General features: G+C 33.8%; 1 protein-coding gene and 1 long non-coding RNA gene across 5 annotated transcripts in view; one reads left to right on the forward strand and one right to left on the reverse strand.

Annotated features, from left to right (window-relative positions):
• The window catches only part of LOC143257415 (uncharacterized), a 159,385-nt gene extending 152,742 nt beyond the window's left edge, over window positions 1-6,643 (reverse strand). The window contains exon 1 of the long non-coding RNA XR_013031839.1: window positions 6,503-6,643. This is a non-coding gene — a long non-coding RNA (uncharacterized LOC143257415). The remainder of the gene's footprint in view (window positions 1-6,502) is intronic.
• Window positions 1-6,677, forward strand: part of LOC143257414 (serine/threonine-protein kinase 32B-like) — a 151,490-nt gene extending 144,813 nt beyond the window's left edge. For all 4 annotated transcript variants that reach the window (XM_076516057.1, XM_076516056.1, XM_076516055.1 and 1 more), the window contains 2 exons: window positions 3,160-3,227; window positions 6,539-6,677. In XM_076516057.1, coding sequence (XP_076372172.1) covers window positions 3,160-3,227; window positions 6,539-6,554 — 84 coding nt within the window. In that variant the 3' untranslated portion in view covers window positions 6,555-6,677. The remainder of the gene's footprint in view (window positions 1-3,159; window positions 3,228-6,538) is intronic.
• The last annotated feature ends 9,592 nt before the right edge of the window (window positions 6,678-16,269 follow it).

Genomic DNA, 16,269 nt, shown 5'->3' on the forward strand with positions numbered 1-16,269 from the left:
TATAAATGTTGAGTGAGATAAACACAAGACAAAATACATGGTGAAGTTTATGAATGTTGAGTGAATTCAATACGAGATAAAAGATAGAATGGGGTTTATGAATGTTGAGTTAGATCAATACGAGAAAAGGGACAGGGAAGAGTTTATAAATGTTGAATGAGATCAATATCAAACAAAGGACAGGATGGAGATTATAAATGTTGAGTGAGATGAATACGAGACAAAGGACAGGATGGAGTTTAAAAATGAATGAGATCAATATGAAACAAAGGGCAGGATGGACTTTATAAAGGTTGAGTGGGATCAATACGAGAGAAGGGACAGGGTGAAGTTTATAAATGTTGAGTAAGATCAACATGAAACAAAGGACAGGACGGAGATTATAAATGTTGAGTGAGATGAATACGAGACAAAGGACAGGATGGAGTTCATAAATGTTGAGTTAAATCAATACGAGATAAAGTACAGGGTGGAGATTATAAATGTTGAGCGAGATCAATACCAGACAAAAGACAGGATGGAGTTCATAAATGTTGAGTGAGATCAACACAAGACAAAGGATAGGGTGGAGTTAATAAATGTTGAGCGAGATCAATATGAGACGAAGGACCGGATGAGTTTATAAATATTGAGTGAGAACAATACGAGACAAAGGGGAGGATGGAGTTCGTAAATGTTGATTGAGGACAATATGAAACAAAGGACAGGATGGGGTTTATAAATGTTGAGTGAGATCAATACGAGACAAAGAAGAAGGTGTAGTTTATAAATGTTGAGTGATATAAATACCAGAAAAGGGATAGGGTGTAATTTATGAATGTTGAGTGAGATCAATACGAGACAAAGGACAGGGTGAAGTTTATAAATGTTGAGTGAGATCAATACAAGACAAAGGACTGAATGGAGATTATAATCTGTTGAGTGAGATCAATACCTGACAAAGGGGAGGATGGAGTTCGTAAATGTTGATTGAGGACAATATGAAACAAAGGACAGGATGGGGTTTATAAATGTTGAGTGAGATCAATACCAGACAAATGGCAGGATGGCGTTTATAAAGGTTGAGTGAGGACAATATGACACAAAGAACAGGATGGAGTTTATAAATATTGAGTGTAATCAATACGAGACAAAGAAGAAGGTGTAGTTTATAAATGTTGAGTGATATCAATACCAGAAAAGGGATAGGGTGTAATTCATGAATGTTGAGTGAGATCAATACGAGACAAAGGACAGGGTGAAGTTTATAAATGTTGAGTGAGATCAATACAAGACAAAGGACAGAATGGAGATTATAATCTGTTGAGTGAGATCAATACCAGACAAAAGTCAGGATGGAGTTAAGAAATATTGAGTTAAATCAAAACGAGACAAAGTACAGGGTGGAGATTATAAATGTTGAGTGAGATCAATACAAGAGAAAGGACAGAATGGAGATTATAATCTGTTGAGTGAGATCAATACCAGACAAATGGCAGGATGGCGTTCATAAATGTTGAGTGAGGACAACATGAAACAAAGAACAGGATGGTATTTATGAATGTTGAGTTAGATCAATACGAGACAAAGGACAGGGTGAAGTTTATAAATGTTGAGTGAGATCAATACAAGACAAAGGACAGAATGGAGATTATAATCTGTTGAGTGAGATCAATACCAGACAAATGGCAGGATGGCGTTCATAAATGTTGAGTGAGGACAACATGAAACAAAGAACAGGATGGTATTTATGAATGTTGAGTAAGATCAATACGAGACAAAGGACAGGGTGAAGTTTATAAATGTTGAGTGAGATCAAAACGAGACAAAGTACAGGGTGGAGATTATAAATGTTGAGTGAGATCAATACAAGAGAAAGGATAGAGTGGAGATCATAATTGTTGAGTGAGATCAATATGAGACAAAGGACAGGATGAGTTCATAAACGTTGAGTGAGAACAATACGAAACAAAAGACACGGTGGAGTTTATAAATGTTGAGTGAGATCAATACAAGACAAAGGATAGAATGGAGATTATAATCTGTTGAGTGAGAACAATATAAAACAAAGGACAGGATGGAGTTTATGAATGTTGAGTGAGATCAATACGAGACGAAGGATAAGATGGAATTTATAAATGTTGAGTGAGAACAATATGAATCAAAGGACAGGATTTAGTTTATGAATGTTGAGTTAAATCAATACGAGAAAAGGGACAGGGTGGAGTTTATGAATGTTGAGTGGGATCAATACGAGATAAACGATAGGATGGGGTTTATGAATATTAAGTTAGATCAATACGAGAAAAGGGACAGGGTAGAGTTTATAAATGTTGAGTGAGATCAATATCAAACAAAGGGCAGGATGGTGATTTTAAATGAGTGAGATCAATATGAAACAAAGGACAGGATGGAGTTTATGAATGTTAAGTGGGATAAATACGAGAAAAGGGACAGGGTGGAGTTTATAAATGAGTAAGATCAATATGAAACAAAGGACAGGATGGAGTTTATAAATGTTGAGTGAGATCAATGCGAGACAAAGGATAGGGTGGAGTTTATAAATATTGAGTAACATCAATACGAGACAAAGAACAGGGTGGAGATTATAAATGTTGAGTGAGATAAACACACGACAAAGGACAGGGTGGAGTTTATAAATGTTGAGTGAGAACAATATGAATCAAAGGACAGAATGGGGTTTATAAATGTTGAGTGAGATGAATACGAGACAAAGGACAGGATGGAGTTTATAAATGTTGAGCGAGATCAATACCAGACAAAGGACAGGATGGAGTTCATAAATGTTGAATGAGATCAACACAAGACAAAGAACAGGGTGGAGTTTATAAATGTTGAGTGAGATCAATGCGAGACAAAGGATAGGGTGGAGTTTATAAATGTTGAGTGAGAACAATACGAGACAAAGGACAGGATGGAGTTTATAAATGTTGAGTTAGATCACTCAGTGTCCCTGGTCTCAGAAAATTCTTTAAGTAGTATGGACAACTCAGGCAAAGCCAAAGAACCACGATCTGTATCAACTTAGTTGTGAAAGTTAACACAGAGAAACAAACGACTCTGAACAGTGTCCAACAAAATTATATGTTAAGAAAATATCGAATTTCGTTTTATTTTTATTCACAAACATGTAATAACGTACAGTGTTTTAATATTTAGGAACCGAGTCCGTTCCAGATAGGCCTTGCTTCAATTCAAGAACAGTATATCATTTACAACAGAGAAAAGTGAGTTTTAATATTTACTATGTTTGTTAAACACTAGTAATTTCAATCTGTCATTACACCTTTCGCACTGGTTTTTCAACAATGATTATTTTTGTGTTCACAAGACTTGTTTTTAATTTTTATTAAAACCAGTTCCCAATAAAATGATCGTCGAATTCAAAATGACTCCTCTCCAGTAGGTGAGCAGAATTTTTGACGACTTATACCGCTAAAACTTGGGATTCGATGCTCATGGTAGGCACCGCACTGATAGCTCATTAGGTTGCTTTTTATGCTTGACAACAAACAAATAAAAATAAGCTAAGAACTAAACATTCCTTTTCATGACTAAACTAAAGAAAGGCATATTGTTAAATAGTCTTGTCTAATCTTGTTAATGCCGTGATTGTAAGGCCTGGCTTCCACACCTTTTGTAGTGTAAGGTTGAACTTTAACATTAAACTGTACAGGAACTGCTTGATGGGTTTAGCTTATAAAGTTAAATGAAGTTTAAAAGTAGATTTTAGGAAATAACGAGTCTGTTTATTTTCTTCAGAATTATAAAATGATATTAAAAAGAATTTAAGACGTAACAAATACAAGTGCTACTGTTCGTTGAACGTTTATATTTTAGGAGGCGGTTTTAAAACTAGGACAGTAGAGGAATCTATATGAAGAAACGTTAGGCTTGGAAAACAGTTTATACCGGGAGAGCAGCATGTTGTGATAGTAAGCAAGCGATCTTGAATTTTGTCACATGTAGTCCGAAGATAGAAAAGTTAATAACTAACATCCTCCATGAAACAAATTTAGAAACTCGTTTCTTTTTCCTGAAAGTATCAGCTACTTTCTGTGATGAACAATATGTTGCTTCCTGCCGATATTCGAAAGTAAGCTTTCAAATATGAAGCTCACCCATCCGAAACAAAAAGCGATAAAACACAGAAGAAAAATACTGACAACGAAAACTTACGTACAAATTAGGGTAGGGAAAAATAAAACACGTTTTAATAAAGAAGGTACATTAGGACATAGAAGCCACATAGAACCAGTGATACAAAATCACTTCTTAGGCTTACACCTCTATTCGTTAAGCCCCACATGTGTGAAAAATTTAAGGACCAGATACAGATGCTCGAGTTCACAATGTTCCATAACTACAGCTACCATTCACAATCTGTGGTATGTTCTGGGAGTTACTCCCTTATAGAAACAAAATTATAAAAAAAAAGAGAGAGAGAAAGAAAACAAGCTACAAAAATTAAGCCGCTTGGGACCAAATGTAAAATTTATATCCTGCAGTTTGCATTCCACCCCCACAATAGTCATATGTCTATAAGAACAACGTTATCGTAGGCTATTGTTTAATATTTGAACATCTTCTTCAAGAGAGAATTTGTTTTTGTTTCCATAATGTAATAATTCCGTGGAGTATGGAATGTTCATGAAAGTTTAGACTTTGTTCCATATCTCGAGTATTCGTGAAATAAAGTATAATATTAAAACACCAAACCGAGTGAATTGCAATTAATTAATTCATAATTAATTAAAGAGTTTAATTATACAATACAAGTTAGTCTATGATTCAGTCAGTTAGTTATTCTGTTATCAGAAAGATTGTCAGGGGTATTTTCTTTATCGATCGATTAGCTCAAGCTACATTTGTAAGCTAGGCATATAATTAGTTTCAGAATTTCTGTTGAGGCGTTATTTCTGTAGCCAGGCCCACTAGTGAGCGCAGCCTGTAACATTTATAAAACGTAATTAAAGAAATACATTAATTAATATTGTTAATTGAACCTGTGTAACTATAGAACACGTTATGACACTAATATCAAAATGGGATTATTTTGATAAAAATAGAATAGAACTTCGACTACACTTAAATATGACGATATTAACAGGAAGCAAGTTTGAAAGTACACTGGAAGCTTGTTTTCTTTTTTAAATTTCGCGCAAAGCTACTCGAAGGCTATCTGCACTAGCCGTCCCTAATTTGGCAGTGTAAGACTAGAGAGAAGGCAGCTAGTCATTACCACCCACCGCCAACTCTTGGGCTACTCTTTTACCAACGAGTAGTGGGATTGACCGTCACATTATAACGCTCCCACGGCTGAAAGGGCGAGCATGGTTAGTACGACGGGGATGCGAACCCGCGACCCTCAGAGTACGAGACGCACGCCTTAACCCACCTGGCCATGCCAGGCCTCAGAAGTTTTCTATATCAAAGCTTGCCAATTAAATTTTAAGATTTACTTTTCTCTAGGATTAAAGGAAATAAGATATGTGTTACAGAGATCTTGTGTTGAAGTATAAGTGTTTAACATAGACGGTAATAAGTTATTTATAAAAAAAAAAAGTTAAAAAGAAAAAGATGTTTTTTAAACCAAACTGTCTATAACTTGGCAGGTCACAGGTTCCATAATAACTTATGAGTCACACAAAATATAAACAAAAATGTTTAAGATATCTTTTTGTTTGTTTGAGGGTAGCTAGCCTACCACTGGCTCAGTGTTATGTCTACTGACTTATCTCTAGCGGATCATTACAAATCGAAGTTCGATACCAGTGGTAGGCAGATCACAGATAACCCTTTGTGCTTAATACCTAATAACAATAATTGTAGTTAATTTGACAGCTTGAAATACAACTTCTTAATTACGGTCGAGGTCCCCTATGAATTTTTTATAAAAATTCACTAGTTTTCCAAATATGTTTTTAAGTTATCCATTTTTACGTTTGTACAGAGTTTGCCTTTTATATAACTTGTAACTTTTTTGATAACCATGTTCACATGGTGAACTCTATTTTTTATTCTAATTCCACTGTTTTCGTACATGCAAAACGTTTCGACTGAATTTAAACACTATTTTCACACATTATTTTGTGTGTGTGTCCACCGAGAGGAATCGAACCCCTGTTTTTCATTTTGAATAGTAAACATAAGTCATCTTAGGTTTAAGTAGAGAATAATAGAACGAGTGATATTATATTAAAAATATTAACTGGTTAGATATTTGTGAATGCCTAACTGTGATTACTGTTTCACTCATTAAAAGTTAACTTCATAGGTAAATAAGCTCCAACATGAAAAATACAAAGTTAAACTTATATAAAAGTAAATTGTTATTTTAAAGATGGCATTAAGTGTCCGCTTTCAAAAGATAACGTTAATCTGATTGGAAAATATGTTCCCACTCTGAATACATAAATTAACCTCAAGGAAAATACGTTTATACTTTCAAAACATGGTGACCCCAGCAGGAAACAGTACAGTGAATTTTAAAGATTTTTACCTTATTATTAATTCTTGACTCTTCTGTTTATGGCAGAGAACTTGAGAAATAGATTTTTAAAGAGCGACAGTTAAAATGGGAGGCCGAACTTCATCAGGCCATCAGCTGACTGACTTAGAAGTTGAAAGACGACGAAAATAGTATCTCCGAATCGTTGGAATTCTGGTGCCTCCTCCCACCCACAAAACAACAACAAGTGCTCTGAAAAAGATTTTTACAAACTTACTATGGACCTTTCGTAATAAGAAAAATACAATTAAGGTTTCCTTAAGTAGACAGGAAAGTTACAAGTGACATCTGGTGTCTGTCATATCACCGATAAAAAACAACAACCCGTCAACAAATCCAACATTAAATGTATATAAGAAAAAATAACAAGAAATAAAACATTATGTTCCGCAATTTTATGTGTATTGTAATATAAAGAGGTATTTATAACTATTTAGTATTTTTATAAAGATATTAAATGGATCACAGAATTCAACACAGTAATTATTGAATTGTTAGATGGTCCACCATAAGCGAGACCCATATTGTGATCGTATGTGATTGTATTACAAGACTGCGCGTGCCTTCATTACATTTCTCCGCGAGAAGATAACTCTGTAAACGCGTGCTGAAAATCTGGGATTTAATGAGACAAGGAGAACGTGTGTGGACTGAAGAACCTTAGAAAACTTCTTGAATGTGGAATATTTTCTGGAACAGCTAAAGCACGTGCAGTTTCAGTGGCAGCAAACAGACGTGTGTTTGGCTCTAACTTTTACAGTATAAAACCATGAAACAATTGGTTTGTTTGTTTTAGCTACACGAGAGCTATCTGCGCTAACCATCCCTAATTTAGCAGTGTAAGACTAGAGGGAAGGCAGCTAGTCACTACCACCCACCATCAACTCTTGGGCCACTCTTTTACCAATGAATAGTGGAATTGACCGTAACATACAACGCCCCCATGGCTGAAAAGGCGAGCATGTTTGGTGGGACGGGGATTCGAACCTACGACTCTCAAGTCACAAGTCGAGTCCTTAACTAACTGGCCATGCCAGGCCCGCCATAAATGTTTCTTATGATAGTAAGCTATCTACTTGGTGTGTTTGTGTGTGTTTTTCGTATAGCAAAGACACAAAGGGCTATCTGCTCAGCCCACCGAGGGGAATCGAACCCCTGATTTTAGCGTTGTAAATCCGGAGACATACCGCTGTACTAGCTATCTACTTGGACCAAAAGAAAAAAAAAACAACCCAGTAATAAGTATAGCTAATTTAATATTTGTAAGATACTAGAACACGGGACGTGGAAACCTGCCTTACTTACGCCTAGGAAACAAAAACGTTTATTTAATAACGTCTTTTCTAAAAAAACTTTTTTTTCAAGTTAAGCAGAAAGCTACGCTACGAGCTCTCTGTGCTCTGCCCACCACGGGTATCTAAACCCAGTTTTTAATAATGTTAAGTCAGCAAACATACCACCACTAGGGGGCGAGAAACTACTTTTGGTATGGATTGATATGTGAACAAATGATCAATGTATGATTTAAAATGAATGTATTATTGTTAAAACAATGTACCCATAACACAAGACAGGTCGTTATCTTGACGCAAAAATATACAATGGACTATATCCAATCTGTGCGTTACCGGAATCGAACCCGAGATTTTAGCAATTTTACCGTAAACATACCGCCGACCCACTAGAAGGAAATATTAAACTAAAACCATGTGATAAAACAAACGCAGTGAAGTTAAACAATTAAACAGATACAGAGAAATCATAACACCTATATTAAAAATAATACCTCTTGTCTGTTGTAATTACTTTGCACGATTTAAACGGATCTTCATCACAATTGGTACAAAGGTTCATTGTGTCCATGGGGAAATATGTGCATATTATGGGTGTTTTTACATATTTTACAATTTCACATACTGGAAACAACTTTTCATGCACTAAGATAACCATTTATTAAACACAAATTTGCATAAATTATGTTCAGGGTAGGGCACCCCAGCTAGTATATATATATATATGCATTCGAGTATAATCAGTTAGCAGTATACATCATTATAACCATATACAACTGTTGTGAATTAAGGTAAAACAGAATAACGAGTCATTCGAAACAAACATTTCATCCTCACCGTGCGAAAATTTAGTGTTTAATTTGAAAATGTAACACCTTAACACCCAGTAATCTGTCTAATGAGACTTAAAAAACTAGTTCTGCACGTTTTCAGTACCGCTGTGAGTTGGAGAGTTGAAATATTTCAGGACGGGGCGGTCTTTGTTACCATCATGAACATGACGCATACTTTTACGACCCCTTTCCCGCTAATCGTCTCGAAGTCTCTGCAGTATAAATAATAAGTTACTGCAACATACACGCAAAGGAATACTTCTGAGATATAATGCTAATTAGTTTGGCTGTGTTTAAGGTAAACGTTAAACAGCGGGCTATTTGTGCTTTGCTCATTATTGTTATCGAAACCCGATTTTTAACACCTTAGACCTTCAAAGTTACCGCTGAGCCAATGATGATTGGCCATAAACGATTATATATCTGCGTGTGTTTATAGCATTTCCCTCTACTGTGATGTATACAGCATTTACTGTGAGTCACATGCTTACACAATAACATATTCCTTTGCTAGTTTGCAGTCATTCATACTCACTTCGTATGAAAACATTTGCTCGAAACATCATTGTTAATTTTTTTTTTTTTACTTTACTGTATTTCAGGGAAAAAATCCCGTTTATATAGTTAACTTAACCCACCATTCTTAATTTAAGAAAATTATAATGCATTATTTCTTACGCTAGGTTGCTCCTCCACTGTCGATATTTTTGGCCGTTAACAGTAATATCTCTTAAAATTCGATTAGGCTTAGAAAGTTTAAATTAAGCCTAAATTAACATATTAAGCTAACAATGCAAAATAATCCTTTTAATAAAAGTTATTGTAATAGGAAGTATATCAAACTTTCTAATCACTATTGTTAAAGTGACATAAGAGAATGAATAAAATATAACTTACCCAAATCATAAATAAATATGGTTTTCTGCATATCCTATCGCAGATTTCCTGTTCCTTGAAGATAAATACATGCAAAACTTTGAACAATCCTTCCTAACAACTTATTGCAACCACTAAAAACCTGTTAAATAACTCCCACAGTGTAACTCTAGTATAACCTGACATCTGAAAATAATCACCACAATACGTATTACTGCTCAACTACATATAGTACTGATTAAAAGGAAGATATAAAGAGATAACCTAATACAACAATAATAATAACGTTTGTGGAAATAATAAATAACAAACTTATTCAATAACAGAATCGTACAATAAATATTAAAAGTAAAAATAATCTACTTAAAATATAACCTATTTAAATTTAATAAGTATATAAAAACTAAACATACCGTAAAGTGTTTTGTTTGTTTTTTTTACACAACTAATCTGACTTTAACAAACCCTCGTCGCCTAAAAACACACGCGAATTAGTCAACCGAAAGTAATTGATAAAATTACAATCCCAAAACTAGGCAAAATATAAAACGACAACAAGATTTAAAGAAGTACATGGTAATACTGTTTAAAAAAGAAAAACAAAATGATAAATATGACATTATAGTAAGTAACTGACACTAATAACACTTAAATATTCTTAACTATGGAATTATTTTACACCTCAGTAACGTAAACCATAGTAAAATCTTACACTTAAAGAAGTAAAATTAATTATGGTCGTCATGATATTGTAGTTGTATGATTAAATTATATATATATATTTAAAAGAACTGTAATACGTTGTAATACTAATTACATTTGTCGTTGTTGGTATTTGATTGTATTATGCGCGATCAGGGAGGGTCAGGTGCTATTTAGACCTAGTTTGTTTATGAATTTCGAGCAAAGCTACACGAGGGCTATCTTAGCTAGCTGCCCCTAATTTAGCAGTGTACGACTAGAGGGAAGGCAGTTAGTCATCACCACTTATCGTCCCATTATAACGCTCCCAGGGCTGAATGGACAAGTATGTTTGGTGTGATGGGGATTCGAATCTGTGACCTTCGGATTACGAGTCGAGTGCCTTAACCACCTAGCCATGCCGGGCTCGAGAGAGGGGAGGTTCGGACAAATAAATTAATAGATGGCTCTATAGGCAAATAAAAATATAGATAAATAAACGTACGGATCAGACAGACAAATAGAGCGATAGATTAACGGACAAACAAACAGATAAATAGAAGGATGGACGGGCGAATTAGATAGACACTTTTTTAAAACGTCGCTAAATATAACAGACTTTACAAAACACATTTTTATGATCTCTATACAGAACAATATTAAGATGAATTGAATTTAAGGAAAGAATAATTGATAGTTTTTGGTTTTTAAACCTGGAGGTCATATACAACTCATAATGTACACAGCTTGATGGGGAACAACTATTATATCATTCTAAAATTCCGAAATGCCCTATCGGCTATGTTAAAAAAAACAATGATGGTAAAGCAAAGACCAAATTCTTGTTTATTCTCTTCCATGGTTCTTTCCAAACTCGAGCTCCCCCGCTAGTACAGCGGTATATCTCTGGAATTACAACGCTACAATCAGGGGTTCGATTCCCCTCGGTGGGCCCAGCAGATAGCCCGCGGTGGCTTTGCTATAAGAAAATAGACATATACTTTCAAACTCAAAAAATTTAAAAAGGAAGAAAACTTAATTTCAAGGTTCTAAATATGTTATTAGCTACATTAATATACGGCGAAAATAAATTAAAGGATAAACTAAATGTAATGTTTATTTATTAAGTCATTTTGAGGATTGTTTTAAAGCAGAACTGACTACAACAATTACGAAATACACAGTTTAACAAATAGTAAGCAGGTGGATGTGACACTGATATATGCAGCCTCAAAAGGGACAGTTCTATTCTAACCCACCTATCTCAAACATCTGTTAATTCTAAATGAAAGTTAGTGTTTAACCATATGACAGACTATAATTAGTTTGGAATCCTAGACACACGAAAATCACAAAATATCACTAGCCTCCTTTCAGAAATCTCACAACAATAAACAACTCATGGGAAATTTTATTTGTTAAACTTTTCTGAGACTCTTAAACACAAATTGAGCAATTTCGCGTCTCAGTAATTTTCTACTTTCTGTAGGTGGACACTTTTTTTTTTTAGCATATCAGAAATATCGGTTCTTTTGTCCATGATACCGTGAAAATAACTATCCACTTCCATGAAAATACCATATTTGTTGACTTGGTCATTTACAGCGACAAAGATGATTGCATATATTCAGAACCATAATATGAGTTCATTTATTACGTCGTTATTAAAATGAAACAATAACTAACACAAAATTGTATTCATGTTCTGTGTACCTCGTCCAAAGAATCTCTAAGGAACCGAAATAAATCATTTGCTTGGGTCTTTAATTCATGGAAAGGCGCTTGGAGAGGCTGGTTTGAACCACTTATATATTTCTGTATAATTCATACTACTAAGACTTTAAGGAGTTAGATGATTTTTTTTTTTATGTATATCCATAATTTACCTAAATTGTTTAGCGAAAAACCGAAAGAAATATTTTCGATGTATATATAATTCGTAGAAATGGATTATAAGAATTTGAATGAAACTATTTTCGTAGGTGTGTAATTTGTTGAAAGGAGATGTAAGAGTTTGGATGAATTTATTCTTATATCTAAATAATCTGTTGAAAGGGCTGTATGAATTTGGAGGACATTATTTTCGCACTTAAGTGACTTAAAGAAGTAGAGAAGTCAATTTCATATATTAATAATTCGTTCAGTGTACTAAAAGGTTGAACGAGATAATTTTAATATATATAAAATTCGTTTAAGGATTTTGAAATGTCTCTACCGAAAACTCCCACTTTTACGCATAGTATAAAGTTCAAAATAGATAACTGATAATTATCAATAGAACTCCTAGTCTAATTTTTAGAGGAACACGAGCAATAACACAGAATTAATTAAAAAAGACGTGAGCTCTCGAAATATAACGCTGTTACGAAACGTTGTTACAAGTTATGGTATCTACTTAATCAAAGGTAATATAAACATAAGTTGATCAACTCTTTTTAAAACTAAGGAGTATGTTTAGATAACAAAATGCTTGAAATTTATTTGCACAAAATTAGACCGTAAATCAATCTATGAGTCCTTTGTTCCATTTTAATTTATAAATTTGTTGCACCGATAATACCAAGCGTTGGGCGTGTGTGAAAACCGATTTCATCTTGTTACTCATCAGGATCTTTACCAGCTTGCACTCAAATTGAAAATTATTTTAGGTAGAATTAGAATAGATTAATTCATGAAACCTTGGGCGTGGTCAAATAGAGCACTCAAAAGAGGTTGACCTCATGAGTCAAAAACTATAATTACACTCCAAATCGGTCAAGAGACGATGGAACTACTAGCTAAAAGTTTGTACTTGACAGAAGAAGAAGAGAGAGAGCTATTTTGAGCCGCTATACCACGGTTTAAAAAATATTCCGAATTTTATCTACTCAAAACTGATTATTGTCCTGCTATCTCGTGATCATTGGTGTCACTATTTATGTAGAAGACTATATTATTTTGAAATAATGTTGCCACTTGTATTGATTTCTGTTATACACGCGGAAAACTTTCAGTTACAGCAGATTACTGGCTCAAGTTATTTTAAATAAAAAATATGCAGTTTTAGTTGCGGTACTTCAAAACTCTAAGCCTCAGAATTGAACACAATAAAAATTTAGTTATATTATGTGAAAATCCTAGGTCCGGGAAGCGAAAAATAAATAGTTTTTGTTATGCTCTATCATAGATGTAGGTGTAACAATGTTAAGCATATCAATCAAACTCTCTATAATTCCGCTTTTTATCAAGTGAAAATAATTTTAGAGATAACCTTTCCATCCCAGATGTCATACTAGTAACTCTTGTCTGAACTCTTTCAAACAACTCAATGTCCTTCCGAGGGTAATAAGCTCAAAACTGAACACAGCATTTCAAATGTGGCTTGGCTTGTGTCCTATATATAAATAGTGACATTATAACATCTTTAGGTTTCTATTCGGTATTTCTGTAAATACATGAAATATTATTTGCATTACCACTAACAACAGTGTATTGAGGTGATAGCTTATAATTAAAATTGTGATATTCCACATGTGTTAGCTTGTATTTATTATGATTTAAAGTCAACTGCTATTTATCCTCATAATTTATCAAATAATTCAAACCTTCCCATAAAGTAGTAAAAACATTTTCACATCCAGCAAAACCCGAAATTTTAAAGCATCGGCAAATTTAAATATCCATTATTTCATCTATGTCGTTGATGTAAACCAAAAAGAGAAAATGTCCTAACACTAAGCCTTGAGGACCTTATCCCACTGCTTTCTTCCATCTAACAAATTTTCTATCCAGTGAACTAACGTCCGCAAGAGATACTTTTTAACAAGTATTTTACATTGTATCTTATTATACACTTTTGAAAATCTAGATGTACCAAATTCGTACTCGTATTCTTATCTTTAATATCTTCAAAGAATGTCAAGAGATTAGTTAGACAAGATTTTCTTTCAGTGAAACTATGTTCACTATCCAACAAAATTTTAAATTTTATTAAGTGACCTTGAAAAACATATTTTATCAGATTTTCGAAATATTTTCACACTAATAATGTAAGAGTAATGGACCTAAAATCAGTTGGATAATTTTTATGACTAATTATATTGCAGAATATAATGGCCTCCCACAAAATATCTTAGAATATTAAGGAAATTAAGTAAGCAACATCTGTAAGTTTATTTATACATATGGGAATGAAGAAAATTAACAATTTATACTTTCTTATCAACAAATAATGCAAACGTAACGAAGTAAAATGAAACGAATAGACTCATGTGACGTCAAAGAGGGCACTGTGAAAGCTCTTATATATTGCTAAAAATGATGGTAATCTTCTTCAGTGGATGCGTAGCTCTGAAAAGTACAGTGTAAATAAATTACTCTAGAGTACTTAATGTTGACTTCTAAGAACTAAGCATACATATTTACGCCTTTCGAAATATTTATAGATTAAGGGTTATGAGATCAGAATTGACAAAGCCTCTTGGTACGCAGTTCTATTGCTATGAGTTCGGAAGTACTTAATCTCAACGAATGCGATGAAACAAAGTGACTGCCGTAAAAATCGTCTGGTTAAAACCACCTTTAAAATGTATGAATATTAACAATGACTATTCACAGTATTAACTTAGTTAAATTGAAACTTGTTGTACTTATAAGGCCACGTAAATCGTCATATACGTATTTATGAAATGAATCAAAATTTCACTATTGCAAAAAATTATCTTCCAAGTAATTAAGCAAGTGACTTTTCTAGAGAAGCGTGCAGAAAAAATGATGAACTTTATCATTCTAGTTATTTTACAGAACTATACTGTCTGAGGTCCTAGTGATTTTTATTGTACTGAAAAGGATACTAATCCATAATTAATACTTTTTTTAGCATTGAAAAATTTTATGTTACTATCGCTAGCTGCGTTACATACACTGCTGGCCAAAATCTTAAGGCCAATGAACATAAAAAAAAATATGCATTCCGCGTTGTTAGACTCAACCACTTATTTGAGTAGAGCTTCGAAAGATGAAAATAAGAAAAGGGGAAAAAAAAGTTTTCAAGCATTTAATAGGGAAAATGTGAACACTCTGAAATTAGCCTAAATACTAGCTGGTTAAAAGATTAAGACCATACTGAAACGAAGCGTTAATCGGTAAACACGTAACGAAATTTAGTTATTTGTGTTCAAGCATTAGCGTTGTCAACATCTCCCACTGACATCTCCTGTGTTATATTGGGTAAAAACATGGCAAAGGCTAAAAAAATTGACAGAGTTTGAACGTGGCAGAATTGTCGAGTTGCAAAAGCAAGGTCTCTCTCAACGTGCCATCTCTGGTGGGATTGGGCATAGTAAAACTGCTGTTGCAAATTTCTTAAAAGACCCGCAGGACAAATGACTTTTTCATAGTGAATAGCGTTATTCTTTTGGACCATCCAGCGTGTTCGTCCAAACTGAACCCCATTGAAAATGTTTGGAAGTGGATGGCAAGGGAAGTCTATAGAAATGGACGTCAATTCCAAACAGTGCATGATCTTCGTGAAGCCATCTTCACCACTTGGAATAACATTCCAGCCAGTCTTCTGCAAACGCTTATATCGACCATGCCAAAGCGAATGTTTGAAGTTATTCGCAATGACAGACCGTGCATCTCACTACTGAGACTTCTTGTTGGGCATTTCCTACCCTGTTTAGTACTTCTTTTTGGTATGGTCTGAAACTTTTGACCAGCTAGTATTTAGGCTAATTTCAGAGTGTTCACATTTTCCCTATTAAATGCTAAAAATTTTATTTATTTTTATTTCTCCTATTCTTATTTCAATATTTCGAAGCTCTACTCAAATAAATGGTTGAGTCTAACAACACAAAATGCATACTTTTTCTTTATGTTCATTGGCCTTAAGATTTTGACCAGCAGTGTGTATATCGATTCCTACTTGTTTTTTGTATAAAATACTTATATTATACTTGTTATGATATAGATTCTTACTTCTTTAATATTATTTCAAGTTGTTCCAAAAGGTTTGTTAATTATTCTCTTGGTTTTGCGCGGGACACTCTGAAATATATTTGCGAGTTTAACTTTCTAGATTTATTAAAATAAAAAT

Source organism: Tachypleus tridentatus, chromosome 7, assembly GCF_004210375.1.
Source record: "Tachypleus tridentatus isolate NWPU-2018 chromosome 7, ASM421037v1, whole genome shotgun sequence".
Classification (NCBI taxonomy): domain Eukaryota; kingdom Metazoa; phylum Arthropoda; class Merostomata; order Xiphosura; family Limulidae; genus Tachypleus; species Tachypleus tridentatus.